The following is an 18,228-nucleotide window of genomic DNA, read 5'->3' on the forward strand; positions in this document are numbered from 1 at the left end:
TAACAAATTAACTATCAATTAATCACCCCTTTATCAGAACAGATAAGATATGCAAATTAAATACTAAGGCTATCACTGAAAAATCAAGTGCTTAAGGGTTTCAATAAAGCTTTCTATAAAAATTGTGTAATGAGCAGAAATGGCAGTTCTGCCCATTTACTTGAGCAATACACCAAAAAATGCCCAGCTGTCAACAGAAGCCAACTTCTACCAGTACCTGCAATTTACCTAGTTCAACACCAAAGTATTTTAGGTAGATCTAGGACAGTTAACCCAATCATTAACGAAACATCACAGCTGCACCTGACACCAAGTCTTCTACCCAGAAGTTCTGACATTTCCACAAGCTTTCTTTTCCAATTCCCATCCTGTGCCAACTGCGACTTGCCTGCTACATGCTACTACATACATTTGGTATTTTCTGTCATAGATACATTTTTATGCACATATGGCACATGAAACCTACAACAAAATATTTTACCTACTTTAAATATTTCACTGATTAAGAGGAAACAAATTAAGACAAAACATTTAACACCAGTTTCTGACATAAAATAATCATTTTAGTAATAGAGCCTTTTCTTACAAATGTTATAAAAGCAAACTATAGAGAGCTTCAAACAAAAAGCCAAATCAATGTTACATAAATCAAACATTCAAGAAGGTTCAAAGAACCTCATAAATTCTACTGGTATTTTGTCAGCTACACAGCATTATCAAAAAAAAAAAAAAAAAAAAAAGGGCAGGCAAAACCCCCCGCCAAAATAACAAACGTAGGCAATGACATGTTACTTCAATTTACAAAGCGGAACAACTCTGTCATGAATGTTATCACTGAAAACAGGAGTCCAAGCCAATCTAAATTCTCCAAGGGCTTGTATTGCTGCGACAGTGCGTCACTGTTAAAAATGCTGTTCTTCAACGTTCTGCAACAAGATCCAAAATACTCTTGAAAGGCGTTATTGATCTTTGGTTTTTTCTCGCCTCTATAAAATGGAGATAAAAGAAAATTTTTGAAAGATAAAATTTTTATAAGAGCAAGCAGTAATAGGACAAGGGGGAATGATTTTAAACTGACAGAGGGGAGATTTAGATTAGATCTTAGGCAGAAGTTCTTCCCTATGAGGGTGCTGAGGCGCTGGCATAGAGTGCCCAGAGAAGCTGTAGCTGCCCCATCCCTGGCAGTGTTCAAGGCCAGGTTGGACACAGGGGCTCGGAGCAACCTGGTCTAGTGGAAGGTGTCCCTGCCCGTGGCAGGGGCTTCGAGCTGGATGGTCTTTGATGTCCCTTCCAACCCAAACCAGTCTGGGATTCTATGATTCTGTGAAAATGTCAATACAAATGGTGACACAAACCACTGCAAAATTTCAGAAAACATTTCAGTAGCAAAAGGCGTCCCAATGAACACTGCCCTGCACACCTGAGGCACAGCAGAAATGCTGCCCACCCAACCCATATGCAGCATCTCCCTGTACCAAGTGCGCATGTCAAACATGGTGAAAATTGCCAGGGAGATTTTCACCAACCATCATCAGAAAAGGGACTGAACAGAGAGATCAACTTCCTAATAAAAACAGGGATTAATTTAGACTCCTTAATTGAAACTCTTATCCTTTGTATCCTGCCAGGTGGCACTGAAAGGTTCAAATGCTCTCTAGTATTTCCCTAGTTCAGTTCTCCCTCTCCAAGCACCAGCCCTGATTGGATTACACCAGAGACCGTTCTAGTGCTCAGCATGCATAGCACTGAACTGACACCAAGCACAATCCCATGGGTTGCAAGTTATGATAGCCTGTCTTTTTTTCCCTTGTCAGTTCAGGGGCAAAAGCTGAAAACAGAGCTGACAGCATACATATATGATTAGTAGAAAAAAAATTATGATTACTTGCAACTGTAACCTGTAGTACTTCTTTGAAAGGTCAACATTTGTCCGTCCTTTCTGAAATGGATAAGACCACAAAATTACATTCCAATGGTTACCTATTCTTCTCACTCCACTCAAAAGATAGTTTATTTCTTCAGCTGTAAAATCTTTTCGGGTTCTTCTCTTGTTTAAAGTTTTTGTGTTTGTGTACAGGGAACATTTTTCATTGTTCTGCAAATATTTATTTTGGTGGAATTAAAAATTATGTAAATTTGCACACTGTTTTGCGTTTAGAAATAACACATTATTACTGTCAATACAATCTGAAGCAGTTCTAAAGAAATGATCGCTTTGTCAAGATAGCAATGGTTCTTCGCAGTTTCTCCACTGTCACCCACTTACTGAAATACAGTACTTTTCCATACCTTCATTTCTGTTGTGCCTACATAGTTCAAATTTTTAGCATATTTCTGTTATTTCCATGCACGTTTTCTTTAATGCAGAAAAAGCATACCTCCATATCTTTTATTTAGAAAGGACTGTCAGTTGAAAATGCTTACTTCATTTCAGGAATAAATCAATATGACTGGAGTAGAATTAACAGAGGAATATCTCTAAGAAGGTCCACTTTGCTACCAGGCTCCTGTTAAAGGTGACTTAAAAAGAATTTATGCAATTCACAGTGATTTTCTTTGGACATTTATAAATAGGTGAGTGTATGATTAGGCTTTGCATAACTAACCTCATCTCTGTCAGTTGAATACACATGATTTTCTTTTAAGCGCGGACATTCCTGGTTGCACATTTTTTTGATTCTCTGCCTCTTGAAGTTAGGATCTCGGCTTTTTTGGAAAGCTATGAAATTATGAACAAGGCCACCTCTTAGTTACATTAAACTGACTGAAATCTACTGCACGACTGAATATAGTGTTGCAAAGGAATATTTATGCTAATGAACTTGAATATGTGAATGTTGTTTTATTAGTCATACCTCATTTTCATTAGCTCTTTTTCTCATCATTGACATTAAAACATGAGGATTGTTTATGCATTGGAAGCAACTAGCAAATTATAGGAATTAACTCCAACATTAATAATACTATGGCTGAAGGTACCAGAACATACCTATTTTAATTCTTAGCCATTTGTCTCCAGCAGCAACCACAGGTGCTTTTCTCAAAGCCCTGGCCTAAATGCACAGCCTGATTTTTAAGTTACACTTATTACAGAATTAATTTTCTGGTAATACTCACACTTTTTATACGTAGGTATCAAGTTACAGTCATCAGTCAACCCAGCATTTTTACTATGTCCATCTCTATTTGAAGTATTTGATTGTTTTTTTCTAATGGGAGTCAAAATAATACCTTAAAAAAACCCAAACAATAAAACATTATGCATCTTTCTTAAAAAACCAAAACACGGGTAATGTTTTAGGAATTAAAATTTAAGAGAGAACCATCTTTTGAGCCAAGCTGCAATCAGGTCTTCGGAGAAAGAATGAAAAATTCAGTTTACTTCAGAAAATATTTACTTGCTAAAGGTAATATATTAGTGTAGTAGGCTCTTGACATGAAATACAATTGGGGTTTATTTATGTATCTTAAGAGACCTCCATAGCTATCATAGCAAAATTAATTTCTGAATCTGGAAGGAAAAAAAAAAAAAAATCTACTAGCTTTTACCAGAAATTAATTAAATAAAATAATGATATTCACAACTCTACCTTGTTAGTAACATCTTATTCAACACCTCATAATACAGGACAGGTAAACAGATCTCCTGTACTTAATTTTCTGACAGGTTGTTTTCAGTTACTTGCTCTAGTATTGATGTATACATTAAGGTTTACCCTTTTAGCTATTCAGGACACAGAGGCACAAGTCCTTAGCAGAGCTCCAAGCTGGAACAGAAACAGGTATGACAGGATAACATGGCTATAAATGTATAATAAAGTGATGCTCAATCCGGGAACAGGAACTGTACGGTGCTCTGGCCCTGTCTATACCTCTCCATCTTAAAAATTAACACCACAAAACTGAAAATAGCAGATGGCATGGAAGCAACCCTGTCAGGATTCAAAGAAGTATCTTCAAAGCAAGTGCCAGACAAATTCGTTGTGAACTAATGTGCATAACACAATTTAATGATTACAAAATAGCATTTTTCTGGCCTATTGATATACAGATTTTTTCACAGAATCTACAGAAACCCCCCCCACAACATAATTCCCTATCCACAGCCTCCCACGGTAAAGTTCTGCAAAAGAATTATTTGGATGGTAAGGGCTTTTTGCATTAATTTCTAAACCAAGTCCTTACTTTGAAAATCATCCATTTCACTCCTAAAAGTTGGTATTTCTGCATGCAGTCTTTCTTTCTTCTCTGGGGTCAGCAGTATTTCTGCAAAATATAAGATGGACACCGGTACAAATGCCAGTAAGTAATAACTGTTGAATTTTCAAAACGCTCCTTTAAACCAAAAAAATATAGGATGCGCTTTTATTTCCTTCATTAGGAACTATAAGCTTCACATCCATAAATATGTAATATTAGAATGAAATTACCTTGTGATAATGTCATACATTCATTCACACTTATTTCAACTTAACATATTCCCTTTATTAGTACCTGAATAAGCTCTTACTTTGAAAACTGTCCAGTTTGCTCCTAAAAGTTGGTATTTCTGCATGCAGTCTTTCTTTCTTCACTGGGGTCAGCAGTATTTCTGCAAAATATAAGATGGACACCAGTACAATTGCCAGTAATAACTGCTTAATTTTCAAAAGGTCTCCTTTAAACCAAATAAATATAGGATGCACTTTTATTCATTAATAATTATAAGATGCTCACATCCATGAATATGTAATATTAGAATGAAATTACCTTGTTATAATGTCATACATCCAAGAAACACACAAGATCCTCAAACAGAAGTGGCTAGTTCTGACCTCACATAGTACAAATCATGGCTAAAGCAAATGAAATGAGTGAGTTTACAAGAGCAGGACAATCAGAATCAGACTAAAATAAGTTCAGAATTTTAAATATGATTTAAAACACTAGTTACAACCACTAAAAAATAAAAATATAATTACTCTCAGAAGCTGCATATCTCCTGTTGTTACAAACAGTCAATTTTTGAAGGCCCTTTTTATATCTTTCTTCAGCTTCCAGAATGACTTTGTGATGGTCACACTGGTGTGGACAACTTTGCAACATCTTGGTAAAGGTTTTACTATTGAAGGACAGTCCTCCTGCTTTACAACCTGGAAAAACAGTAGCATATTGTAGAAACAGAAACCATGAATGTTGTAGAAGCCATCACAAAATCCAGTGTGTTATTTTGCTCACTATGATCTACAATTTAACCTCCAGTTTTCCATATACACATCTCAAAAGAAGTAACACTTTTATGTGCCTTCTTGAAAATACTTCTTGGTTTGTACTTGCTCTCTTACACTGCACTTCAAATCCAGAAGTACTAAATGAGGCATGGATCCTCTAGGGAAGTGAAAATATTAGCAGGATTGGAAGAAAGGGGCCTCAGTTCTCTTTGCAGATTTATCCAGTAGCCAAAATATAAAAGATGTCTTTGCTATTCTTTGAAACTTTCTCTGTATTGTAAGAGTTACCTGCATTAACCTGAATAAACAACATCTATCTTAGGTATGAACTTCCTCACAGGAAGCCTTCATGTTTGTTTCTGGGGACATTCCTAGGGTAATGTATGGTTTAGTTATTCTTGGATGTTCTCAGAGTTAGTTACATCAGCCGAAGGTGCACTTCTTCACAGTGCGGAGTTATAAGAAGGTCACTGGTACGTAACTGCAATGTTCTAGCCTAAGACAAAGCAGTGCTAGAGCTCAAGTTGAACTTAGTTTGACAGCTCTATGCCTACATGATGTTCAAAGGTGGCTTATGGCACTCCCCTCCCCCCTCCCCCCTCCCCCCCCCCCTTTTTTTTTTAATCAAGATACATAGACTTAGTTACAAAATACAGTTACAAATCCTGAGTGCCAGCAGCATTCTTAGAACCTACTGATAAACTGTGGTTAGGTAGTAGAAGATGGGGTAACTGAAGGCTGCAGTCATGGATTACTATAAAACTGACTGACTGTACTTAAAAGCAGTAAGGCAGAGAAAACAGAACGGCTGCAGAGTAGTCAGGAGGCTTAGCAGAGGAATACATGAGGGAACTGAGCAAGGCTCCAAGTTTTTCCTTCCTCTTTCCAATCAGAGAAAGGAGGAAAACACCTGCTCTTAACTGTTCTTGTAGTAGCATGTCATCTTTTAAGCTGTTGTATATTCTGTTTGTTAGTAAACCCACATTAAAAGGTACACAGACCGGAACTGGAATATGTAAGCTTTATTTCAACATTTAGTTTTTATTTTAGGGGCAGGAAAAGGAAAGGAAGCAGTTAAGAATTACATAATGGGTAATCCAGTAGATGCGTTAAAATCTCTTTAAGCCTTCTTTTATGGACTCAGGAAGAGAAGACCTAGGATAATACCTACCTGAACACCTGAAATCTCCCATTTTATGGGATGCAGATGTAGCTGAAGTACTTCTTTCTCCTTTGGTTATCTCTGAGTGTTGATCTAAATTAGGAAGGAAAAAAAAAACACTAAGAAAATGTAACCCATCTTTTGCCATGGCAATCATGCATCAGCACACCTGTATTCAACTGCATTTTCTATTTGTAGGTTATTAAAGTTTAATTTACATAATAGCTGAAAATCCAAATGAAATTCCTGAAGTTAAATGGATCACATTTACATTTTTGTAAATCCAGAATAATTACGTTTAATTCAGAACTTTTTCATCATTCTCCCAAAGCATATTACTTCTACTTGAACAGAGCAAAAGAACCCTGTAAACTTGTATCGCTTAACTAAGCCCTATAAACTTTACTTCTATATGGAATCAGATGCTGAAAAATACAATGTGCTGGAATAATACTTATTCTCAATTTAAATAGATATATCCTGGACATAAGCTTACTCACCTGTAAAGCTACCATTCTGGCAAATACTAATCTAATGAATAATTATAAATTTTATAAATTAACAGGAAACTACATTATGAATAAAGATTTGATCAAACAGGTCCCAATTCTGAAATAAATGTATCAGACTAAAAGTATCAATGCAAATCTGCAAAACATTTATCTTAAACACATGTTCAAGATGTAGGAATAGCTTCAGGCAAGTCATGCTCACAGGCAGGTTCTATCCCCCGTCTGACAATAACAGAACAAAACCAGCATCCTTACACATTTTCTATTCTGGCTTTCATTGCTCAGTATAGATTGCATTCAGACCGAACTTAAAACATTTATCTGTGATACATTCATGTGAATAGTTAAAATCAATTAAAAAAAAGAAAGCTAAAATATGTATTAGAAGAAAAGGAAAATAAATATTCTCCTGGTAAAATTGCACACAATATAAAATTCCCAAACTATGCAAGCAGTTAAGTGATACATTACACATAATGTACTCCATCATCTAATGATAGATAAATTTTGATTAAAAAATAGTGATAAAAGCACACAAACCTAATTAAAATCTGTTTAAGAACAAGATTATCTAAGAAAGGAATATGTTTAGCTATTTATACCTGATGTGCATGTCTGTTTCATGTTTTTAATGATCTCTGCTGGTTTTTTAAATAAGTGTTCACTGGGAAGATCAGAATATAAACAAAGTGAAAAAAAATCACATTTTCCAATATAGATTTACCTGTAAATCAATACACACATTCCAAAGGCAAAATATAACACGTATTAAGTATATAAAAGATGAAACTTAAAAAAATATTCTAATTATTCCAAGTTACTGGGCTTGTAGTATCCAGCATGTAATCACTGTGTGTTGGAACTCAGTTTACCAGAGATCTGTGATAAACACTCCTTGCAGTGCTGCTCAGCATTGGGAGTACAGTGCTTTCAAGGGACACTGGCTCATTTGCAATCCTGATTCACATGAAGAGTACTTAGCACCCATAAAACTTTCACAATCTCTTCCAAATACTGTAGCCTTAAGTAGATATAGCAATTGCTCTAAAAAGCAATTGATTTTTCTTTTTTTTCTTACACTAACATCTATGCTACCTACATACTCCTATGATACGGTGATCATATATTTTTCTATGTCACTGACTACCTCCAAATGCTGCAAGAGCAAGGACCCTAATCCATGGTTATCCTTAGTTAACTCCTTTTGTCACACAAATACATGTGCAAGGAGAGAGCTTTTTTCCCCCCTCACCCAAAAAAAAAAAAATTCTTAATAGTTTTGTGCTTCAGAGTCCAGAAGAAAAATAGTCTGTGTGAAATTATGCTAATCAGTAGCAAAGCAAAATTTATCTGAATGTACCATGGAAAATATCATAGGCTTTTGGTAATTTCTGTGGTGGTTGCAAAGTTACAATATAATGCATGCAAGGAAGCTGCCCAGGAGCAGGGTCCAGCCAGCCACATTTGTGTGAGACCAATGAGCAAGAGAACAGTGAATGACTAAACAAGGTTCTATCTTTCTCTTCCCATGCAGGGAAGCAATTGAATATGAGAGGAGAAAAGCAGAGCGTGGAGGCTTTTTTCTGTAGTTCGTAGGCACTCCAATTTCAATTTTTTGCAGGGCAGATCTGTAACTGCTGTTTTGCTAGGAAGTGCATATTTCAGAAGTCTTTGTGGCTTCATCCAAACCAATGGCTGAAATTTTTATCTACTAAATCAGTGAGAATTTTGAGGCAAAAACGATGGATGATTTTTCACGACTGTTGAAGGCATTAGAACATGGCCTGTACTGTTTCGCTATACAATGTCAGAAGCTATCATTCAGAGAAAAAGATAGTATTTTATTACTACCGTGTCTATCATCTGTGACTTCAAAAACACTTCCACAAAATACTTTCTAGTGAGCCACCAAAAGGCTATGCCTTTTCACTAGGAGAAAAAGACCTACTTAGTAAATGCTAATGTAAAAGGCTGACATTCAATTTGGAAATTACTAAAGAAAAGCAACTTAGTATTTCTGCTTAGGTGTAAGACACTTACCTTACTTGAATAGACTGATTTTTTACACAAGCAGTTCTTTCATTCACAGTGTGACTTTGAAGTACACTGTCTGTTTGCAGGTCCTTAACTGAACACAGACTATTCCTCTGTTCACTTTGTCTCACAGAAGCATTTACTAGATTTATAGTGTTAACTATTTCATTTTTCAGTGCAGAAGAATTTACAGATGGAGAAAGAACCTGATCATCCAACTGTGGAAAATGTATTTCTTTATGTGTTCTTGGTATGTAAGTTTCTGGATCAGCAGGATTCACCTCATAGTATTTTGATGCTTCAGTATTGGCCTCTGAAGATCTTTCTACAAATACTCTTCCTGGCACTCTTTCCTGTATTGAAAAATACTAGTTAGTGACTATACAAGCTCTATAAAAATATTAAATAAACCTAGTAACAAGATTAACTAGGATAGACCAGTCTAACTGTGGAGGTAACAGAAATTCCAGAGAAGCTTCAGAAACCCCTGAGTTAAGAGCCCACAAGACAGCAGTGCTCCCGAAGGTGTTGAAAGGAGTAGTTATTAAGTGATAATTCCAGGCTGAAGCAATGGATTTGCTACTAATACAAGGCACTTCTAGAAATGAAAATATTTAATTAAGATCCAGCTGAATAACTAAAAAACTTGCTGTTCCACACCCAGAGATACCAAGTAGTTATACAGTATGAGGAAAATATGCAACAACTTTATTTTAGTTTATGCCCCCATTTTCCATTATCATCTATCTCACAGCTGTACAATCATGGGCATTTCATGCTTGCAAATCTTAAAATTATTGCTTCAAATGTTTGGCAATTAAAAATAAATCCAACTCTTTTTTTCTCCAACCTAAATGATTTCAAATTTGTAGAAAATGTGGTTTTACAATAAATTAAAATGCTTCATAAAAACACAGATGTCTATATCCTACAATTGCCCTGCATACTTCTAATTTTGTATGATATAATGGTAGAAGTTGCAGATTGTAGTGTCACACACATCCAATGTTTTCCCTGCTTTTCTAGCTTACACTGAAATACCTTAAGGGTTTACATTCTATTTAACCCTAAACTCTGGGAAAATTTGCTTAATTTTATCTAGTTTGGTAAATGGGCCAACCTCATTATAGTCTTTTTCAAGCAAGTTTATTCTGTACAAAATTTCTTTTGCTTCCTTCCAGTAGTCTTCTAGACTTCTTTTTCTGACTTGCATGTCCAACTCCTCTGTGTTGGTTACATTTAATGAATTATCATTTATTTTCAGGAACAATTGTTTAGCTTTATAAATCATAAAAAATAAAACAATATTAATATTACAAGGCTTTTTAATGAACACTTAAATAAACATTTATTATATTTTAGTATTCTGAGAGACAGCCCTGATAATTTAATGCAAAATATAATCTCTGAATAATAATTTTAATATAACTTAATGTACACGTAAATGTTTATAAACTTCAAATATAAACTGCAGTTACAAGAGGTGAGCTTGCAATTATAGTTGCTATAAGCTTTTTACACAACAATGTTCTCTAAAAACTTTATCATAGACTTAATCCTCATTCTGTAAGTCCTTTACCTGTATGTGTCTCTGTTTTTTTTCAAGAAACAACTCCATATTAATGGGCACTGAAAATCACCACACCCCCTCAATCTTATACAAAACTCTCAGTTATGTTTATAGTACAAAAATGTAGATACATGCTTTTTACTAATTATCAACTGCATAATACTTCCACGCTTTAGAGATTAAAGGACATGTCTTTCTGTTTCATTGGTAGTATTCTACAGCTAATTAAAAGCAAACAAACAAACAAAAAAAAAGCATCAAAAAAACTTAAAAAGGATACTTCAAAATACACCTTATTAAAAAAAAAAAAAGTATTTTTTTCATGTTGCAAAATAATTGTAGTCATGGTGATTTTGGGCTTGATTATCTTCTGGTTTAGCCTTTATATATCAGGGTATGTACCCAGAAATAGAGCACCAACTGCGTGTTAGACTACAGTGTCAATATTTTGCACATAATTTATAGATGGGAAAGCTTTCAAGAACTGGCCCTACATATATAGATTTCATAAATGCATCATTGCAACATTGTTGGAATTTTTACTTTTTTTTTTTTTTTTTTTTGGTCTAAATGCCATAATCAGTCCATGGTAGCAAACATGCAACTTTCCTGCAGAAAACAAACATCACTTGGAGTACAGAGAGTTACAAAGTTGCCACTGTGAAAATTATTTAGAAAGTCAACAGAACTTAAAGATGGAAATAATCTCTGTAACTTTTAAAGCAAGAACAGTAAGCTTACTCATTTGTTTGCAGTTTTGGAGCACAAAAGTCGCAGCTTTGTTAAGTTCCTCATCCTGAGACTCGGTTAATACCTGAATCATAAGTGGAAGACCATTGTTCCGGAGTAGCTCACACTGGTTTTCTTCTAAAATAGGACATCGTAATGGAAAATAGATTGTTTTCAGCTTCATACACACTTTCATTATGGATCCAAACATGCTGTAACAACCTACCACCCAAGTTGCAGCAAAAGCACTTTAGATCACACATGATGATTTGACCATAGCTCAAAGTTCTTGTAAGAAAACTGAAGGAGGACTGAGACAAATTATGATAGCAATCCAAACTCATTTAATTGTTGCCTAAAATATTTGAATTCTGGCTTCTGTATTTCTTTTCGTCTGGTATATACTACTAAAGTATATACACTATATTTATGTAGACCTTGAGATGCAGAAAAATAAAAAATTTGTAATTGGCAAAACTCTAATAAAATTAGTAGTTTAATCCCAATCTAACTAATCTGTTCCTCCTTGTTAACTATGTAATTAGCTAAATTTTTTATTGTGATGTCATTTGCTGTATATATTCATACACCTGACAACTCTCCAAAAAATAGTTCTTTGTTGTCTAAATAAAACAAAGGAATTAAAAAAAAAAGGATGAAATACGGTTATTTTGTCAGTGGTGACATTTAAAGAGAAACTTTCATTCTGTCGGTTTTATCATATTTCTATTTGAAAAACATTTTCAATTAAGATGTTTTAATTCTTCATGGAAAAGCATCTTTTAAACTATCTCATTTATGACCTACTGAGCTAATTATTGAACTTGTTATTGACATTTAGAGGATGATAATCAATGAAGATTTTTGAACATAATCCCTTTTTCTTGCATCTCTGAACATACATGTGAAAAAACAGTAGTATAAATAATGATTAGTATGTCACAAGTTCCCATTCTGTTGCTTTTACTACCATAAAATACCAACTGAAGTGTTTAATGTTTTTATCCTTGGGAAAGCCCTGAGGAGCCTGGCAAAAACACTTCAGGATTACCTACTGCTTACCTTACTTCAACACCAATACTTTTACATAGCTTTTAAAAAAAATTAATAGCTATGTAAGCAGTGGAGAGAAGCTGTATATATCAAGGACCGTTAAAACAAAGCTCAAAAAGACTTGCGTGGTGTGTATGTTTTGTAGTGTTTTTCAGGTCTGGATGGATTTTATTCTGTGATACCTAAGCCCAGCTCTGAATTCCTGCATAATAGTCTGCTTTTTCTAAATATTAGTATTACATTATTTAATAGAATTTCCCTTCATTTTCCACTCTTGATGACATGACACCATTGAAGTAGTTAGTGTATAACAATCCAGTAGAGACTGACAGAAAGAAAAAAAAAAATCTTACCACAAACTTCAGTACAGTGTCCAATGGTTAGAATAATACTCATTTTTTCTCTTGTATCCAGAGTGTCATAGGACAGCAGCTTTAGTAGCTCTGACACAGTGTGGTACTTTGTCAAGACAACACCTATGGTAGCTATTATGTTAAAAATAATTTGAAAAAGAAAAATAAACACAATAATATATGTTTTAATAATAGAATATAAATATTTAAATAATATAATATAAATATAATTTTAATAATATAAACTATAATTTGATAAAGACAAATAAACACAATAATAAGTATATAGGCATCATCCAAGTATAAAATGTTGTTTTCCAAGGGAACTCTGCAGCCCTCTAAAAGCCTTGGGCCTGCACGGTCTTTGTCTTCTGTTTCATTTTAACACTTCAAATCACCACATCCTTCCTGGAGCAGCAGTTCTGCCCCATAGCCGACACTGCCCTTTCTCCCAGATTGTGTGGTATAGAGATGCGGCAAAATATCTGACAAACAAGGCCTTTGCAATGTGCAGGTTTTGCAGACCTCTGCTGAGTTTGTCCACATCTTTTATCAGCTCCAGAATAGAGTAAAAGAGTAGAATAAGGTTTGACACATGGACTATCTGCCACAAAAGTAGCTACCAATGTTTCTGGTAGGGGGCAACCACTTCCTGAAACCAGTAACACCACTGCTAGTACATACATGCTGACACCTAATCCTGTCCCACATCAACTTCTTTGAAACTAAGCTCAAAACTAGTGCAGGTATACGCTTTTAAATTTTTTTGAACTTCCATTCACAAGCACTTAGAGCACAAGTGTCAAATATAATAATCACAGTCAACAGCACGGATTGATCAGGCTCACAGGGTTCTCAAAATCTGATGGAATACACAAAGACCTCATTAGGATAGCACTCTCCAGACAGTAAATCAAAGTAAAGATGTGTTATGCAAAAATACTACATCTGTTCAGCTTCATATCTGAGTTACTAAAGCCTCCCAAAGCTTACAAAGCTTATTAGTTTAGGCACAGACCTATAGAAATAGAGCTCCAACTCCAGGATCCAAGCTGACTGCCACACACAGTTCTCAGCTTTACTTACACAAAACAAGCATCTTATTTTTAATTTTCAATATAAATTTCATTATATTTATTTCAGCAATAATGGGAACGTAACTCAGCTCAGATGAACTGAATATTCAGATATTCCCCATATACTTGTCTGATTTTTAAAAAAATCTGCAATATCAACTGTGATGTATGTAACAATGCCTTTCAGCATCCATCTTACCACCTTTCCATGAAAACTAGACTTGAAAAATCTCATTTTAAAATTAACATATATAAAAAATGGTAGTGGTCTTTTCACTCACAGTTGTTAGCAATGCAGGCATCCAGAGTCTTTGTTACTACTATTGCAAGTTTTGTGCTGGAGTGACTCATACTGGAATCATGCATAAGCCTGGTAAGAACTCTAGCTAATGTATCCAGTCCTCCAACAGAAACAAAATATTTCTGCACATATGCTGAGTGAAAAAAACAAGAAACAAACTGAAAGTGTCTCAAAAGGTATAATACGAGTCGCAAACTGTTTTAGTATTTTATCAATTAGGCTCATCACAATTTTTTCTGTGCATGTATTAATCATTACATTTCCACCCATGCAACAGAAGTTGAATATATGTCACTCTCAAGAAATGTAGTAATTGTCATACAAAATAGTTACAGGGAACACATGGCCCTAATGCTAGCATACAAACGGCAAATGTTATGCCCGAGTTCTACAGAAGTCATTGTTTTCAGAGCTGTAATAACGTCTTGTATTTGTAAAATACTTTTAATCAAAACAGCTTCCAAAATTTTCTTACTAACATCACTAAATGTAGTCAGTTTGTGGCTATTTGTGGGCTTAAGCACAATGAATGCACTCTGAATGAAGATGGTGGAATATAGTTTTCGCAACTAAAGTTGGAAGAACAGCAAAATTGTAGAGATTGACAAAAACAAATTAAACATTTAATATCAAATTAAACTTACTTTTCCAAAATAAAAAACTATTTAGAGCTCAAGCTGCACTTACAGTTATTTGCAACTGTGAGACCAACAAATGAACAAATAGGACGAACTATCTCAGGCTTCGTGCAACTTTCCAGCCACTCTTTGGCATATGGGAAAATTGAAGAGCAAATGTTTTGATTATCTTCTAGAAAAGTGAAAACAAGTAACTCCCAATCAAAATGTAGTATTAAATTTCAATTGAACAGTAAAAATTAAAACAAACTGTTGTCACTTTGGAGAAATACTTTAAACTTTTGCCACACTTTTAACAGCAACACTTACCATTCTGGGGATTGTTGACACAGGCACAGAGAGTACTGCAGACTGAGGACCAGAGCTGATAGCACTGATTAGTATCTTCATCTGACAGATTGATCTCATATGTGGAAAGAGTTGTCCTGGTAAGAACAATGCAAACAAGTCCCAAATAGTCAGACAGACCTAAGTGTTAAATAGTCTATAATTTTTCTGTTTGAATTGCAACTGCTCACCTGAATAACTGTAGCAGCAGGCCAATGCAGCCTGTGTCTCTGACATAGGTTTGCCCACTTCCTAAAAAAGAACACACGCAAGACTCATAAGACATATGCAACTTGAGACAAAATCTTAATGTCAAGTTTAATTTACATATATACATTCCATTCCCACTTCCTAAGCATATATCCCACCCCCCAAAAAACAAATACAAACTCACAACACATGCGAACCCATCGGCAAAAATGTTCAATATTTATGTCTGCTTTTTCTTATACATTGTCAGAAACTACTGGTTTGCATTATTTTTTAACTATAATTTTTAGAACTAAACCACTTTCCACTATTTAAGGAAATCCCAGTGAGCGATGATCTACTTACACAATTCAGGTTGAGTTACAGGCAATCATTCATTTTTAGAAATTAACTTTACCAAAACATTACTTATTGAATGTTCCAAGTTTCTGTACTGCAGATTGGCAAATAGAAAAAAAAAAGGTGTAACACAGAAAAAACCCCAACAAAACGAACTTACTATTATTGGTAACCAGTACTAAGATGACATAAACAGACATTCGTTTCAAGTTCACACCAGAATCCTTATTAATTAAAAATAAAATGAGGTCTTCAAACAATGCAGAAGTACACAAAGTTTGTTGACAATAAACTGAAACCAGAAAATAAAAATCAGTAAGTCCTAAAGCAAGCCATTCATAATCCTAAATTATATTTGTAATATATTAACAAGAGTCTTGGTTGCATCCAATATGTGGTGAGTGGAGACAAAACAGGACTACAAAGTGCCTGAGTGCTTCTCCTGTAGTCAGTGCTAAACCAGCCACGACCTAGGCAAACTCTGAAACAATCTACAAGTCATGTAACACTTGCTGCTGAAGAAGGTAAGTAGTACAACTGTCTGGTAGCATCAAGGCATGCTGCCTACACAATTCAGCAAGGTATTTCTCCAGATCTGGGGATAGACTTTGACACAGTGGCACTCCTACTGCCCTTTGCTTGACACGAGAATCTTATAATCTGATTTTTTGAGACAAAAAAGTAACAGAGACTAAGCACAGCAGAGGTAATAAGATGCAATAATTACCCAGAAATACAAATAATATTACTTATTACCATTACTCTCCATTATAACTCCTAATGTAAACAAAGCTGCTTCCTTTACTATGCCATGAATACTTGACTTTGCAAGATCATTTATAAACATCAAACCACCAATTTCTCGAAAATATTCACTTGCTTCACCTATAACAGAAAAAAAAAGAACAAAAATTAAAGTTTTGCTTCTATTTCTATTTAAAATTAAAACCTTCCAAGATCCTTTAGGTTTTTTTTTTTTTTTTTTTTTTTACAGTGACAATCAACTTCTTAACATATATTGTGAACATAATGATTGTGTTTTTTCTAAGGAAAAACTCTTCTTACTGTTTTGTTGACAAATTGAGTAAATAGTAATCAAAGCCTCTTTCTGAGATACAGGGCAGTCCATCTGATATTTAAGGCATTCAAGCAGTAAGTTCAGATCTGTTTTCACATCTATGAGCAAACACAAAAAACTTCATGAAAATTGTTAGCTCTTCTTTATAATCTATTTAGTATTACAATAAATCTGACCAAAAATGTAGTAAGTATGTGTTTTTTAAAGTAAAAAACTGTGAGCAAAGATGGAGCTACACCATTTCTCTCTATCCACAAATAACAAACATACTTAACCTAAAAATATTCCTCTCCATAGTTTGTTATTTGAGCATAATTTCGTTTGCTAAAGTTACAGCCCCCTTTTCATATTTCTGTCCTTTAATTACCAGTAACAGTAAATGTGATGCAACTGCAAGGTGCATTAAGGGTGTTTAAGTAAGTAAAATAGAACCGTGAAAATAGATTGAAAGAATCCAACAAAGCAAGGCTCACTAAATGATATTTACTTACAGAAAACTTAATCCCTTACCACAGCAGCTAGAATCTTAAATCGAGTTGTTATATTATTAAGACAAAACATTTTCTGGGCACCTACACACAAGCCTAGGTAGGTAGACAAGTTTGAAAATCTGTTTCTTAGTCATTTGGGTATAATAAAAAGACTTATTTGATAATCATTTGGGATAGCAAGCACAGATTTGTAAACATTTTTAAGATTTGGGGTTTCTTAAATAAGTTAAAATACAATAAAAATGTAGGTTAATATTAGCAAAACAAGAAGTGACTGTGGAGGTATTGTTTACTGCCTGAAAGTTTGTCATTAGATTTTCCAATACAGACATGGAAAAAGAACATTTCCCCAGCAGCTCACCATCCATGATAAACCTATCACAGTCTAGTAAAACTTTGTAAAATTGGTGCAGGTAAGAAATGGCAAATTATGTTGAGTATCTTACCACACTGTTTTTTCTGCACCTTCTGAGTTTCCATTTTTGGTTGTATCTCTGTTCTTGCTCTACAACAGCAAGGAAAAAGTGTTTTCTGTTCAGATTAGCATCATTTATAACACCGTACACAGTATAAACTAAATATGCTTTCTTAAATACACTCTTTCCCGTTTTATGGTTTTACTCTATCGTCTGACACATGCAGAGTTTAATAACGCTTTTGCATGTAGAAGATTTCCTTTGGAAACACAGTATTTTATATTAACACTGCATTTGTAACTATCGTGTTACTACTATCTTTTGAAAGTTAACATTTAGCAGAAATCAAGTGATTCCACGTGGGCACCAAAAATGTCCCTGTCATTAAAAATATACTTAGTTCTGTGTCATTATCACAATAAATCTGATCCAGTTTTCCTTGCACTAGGTTGACAACTGTCATGAGCCAACACCTGTGGCAACGTACTGGTGGCAGTAAGACCACCAAGTAATCTTATGCAGAGGGTCAGTTGTGTCCAATATCGACTATAAAACCTGCAGCCTTCTACTGCTACTCAGTAAGCCACTAAACTATGATTGTGTTGTTTCATCAGTACTGACCAAAACAAAAGACAACAAGCATCAACTGTTATTTCTTAAACTAAGAATTTATTTTAATTCACCGAAGAAATTACGACGTTACATTAAGTATGCAAACCAGAAAACCCC

At 34.6% G+C, this 18,228-nt stretch overlaps 1 protein-coding gene across 1 annotated transcript; it reads right to left on the reverse strand.

The window, feature by feature from the left end:
* Positions 1-1,604: 1,604 nt before the first annotated feature.
* Positions 1,605-17,857, reverse strand: TERB1 (telomere repeat binding bouquet formation protein 1). Its single transcript, XM_030469838.1, has 19 exons — positions 17,530-17,857; positions 16,580-16,690; positions 16,271-16,399; positions 15,675-15,806; positions 15,157-15,217; positions 14,948-15,063; positions 14,688-14,810; positions 13,981-14,133; positions 12,624-12,755; positions 11,230-11,355; positions 10,039-10,196; positions 8,925-9,271; positions 7,487-7,548; positions 6,382-6,465; positions 4,962-5,132; positions 4,511-4,591; positions 3,118-3,231; positions 2,607-2,719; positions 1,605-2,113 (listed from the first exon to the last, which is right to left on the reverse strand). The coding sequence occupies exons 1-19, from the start codon at positions 17,561-17,563 to the stop codon at positions 1,811-1,813; spliced, it is 2,550 nt and encodes an 849-aa protein (XP_030325698.1). The 5' UTR covers positions 17,564-17,857; the 3' UTR covers positions 1,605-1,810.
* Between the last annotated feature and the right edge of the window lie 371 nt (positions 17,858-18,228).

The sequence above is a fragment of the Strigops habroptila genome, chromosome Z, assembly GCF_004027225.2.
Source record: "Strigops habroptila isolate Jane chromosome Z, bStrHab1.2.pri, whole genome shotgun sequence".
Lineage (NCBI taxonomy): Eukaryota > Metazoa > Chordata > Aves > Psittaciformes > Psittacidae > Strigops > Strigops habroptila.

What these genes read in the sequence shown, in the direction of transcription:
- TERB1 (XM_030469838.1), bottom strand. Translation starts at nt 17,563, where the DNA reads ATGGAAACTCAGAAGGTGCAGAAAAAACAGTGTG. An exon ending in TTGAAAAAGACTATAATGAG is followed by an intron (nt 9,272 to 10,038) that starts GTTGGCCCATTT and finishes TTTTCAATACAG; the next exon opens with GAAAGAGTGCCAGGAAGAGT. An exon ending in AATCAGTCTATTCAAGTAAG is followed by an intron (nt 7,549 to 8,924) that starts GTAAGTGTCTTA and finishes TGATCTTCCCAG; the next exon opens with TGAACACTTATTTAAAAAAC.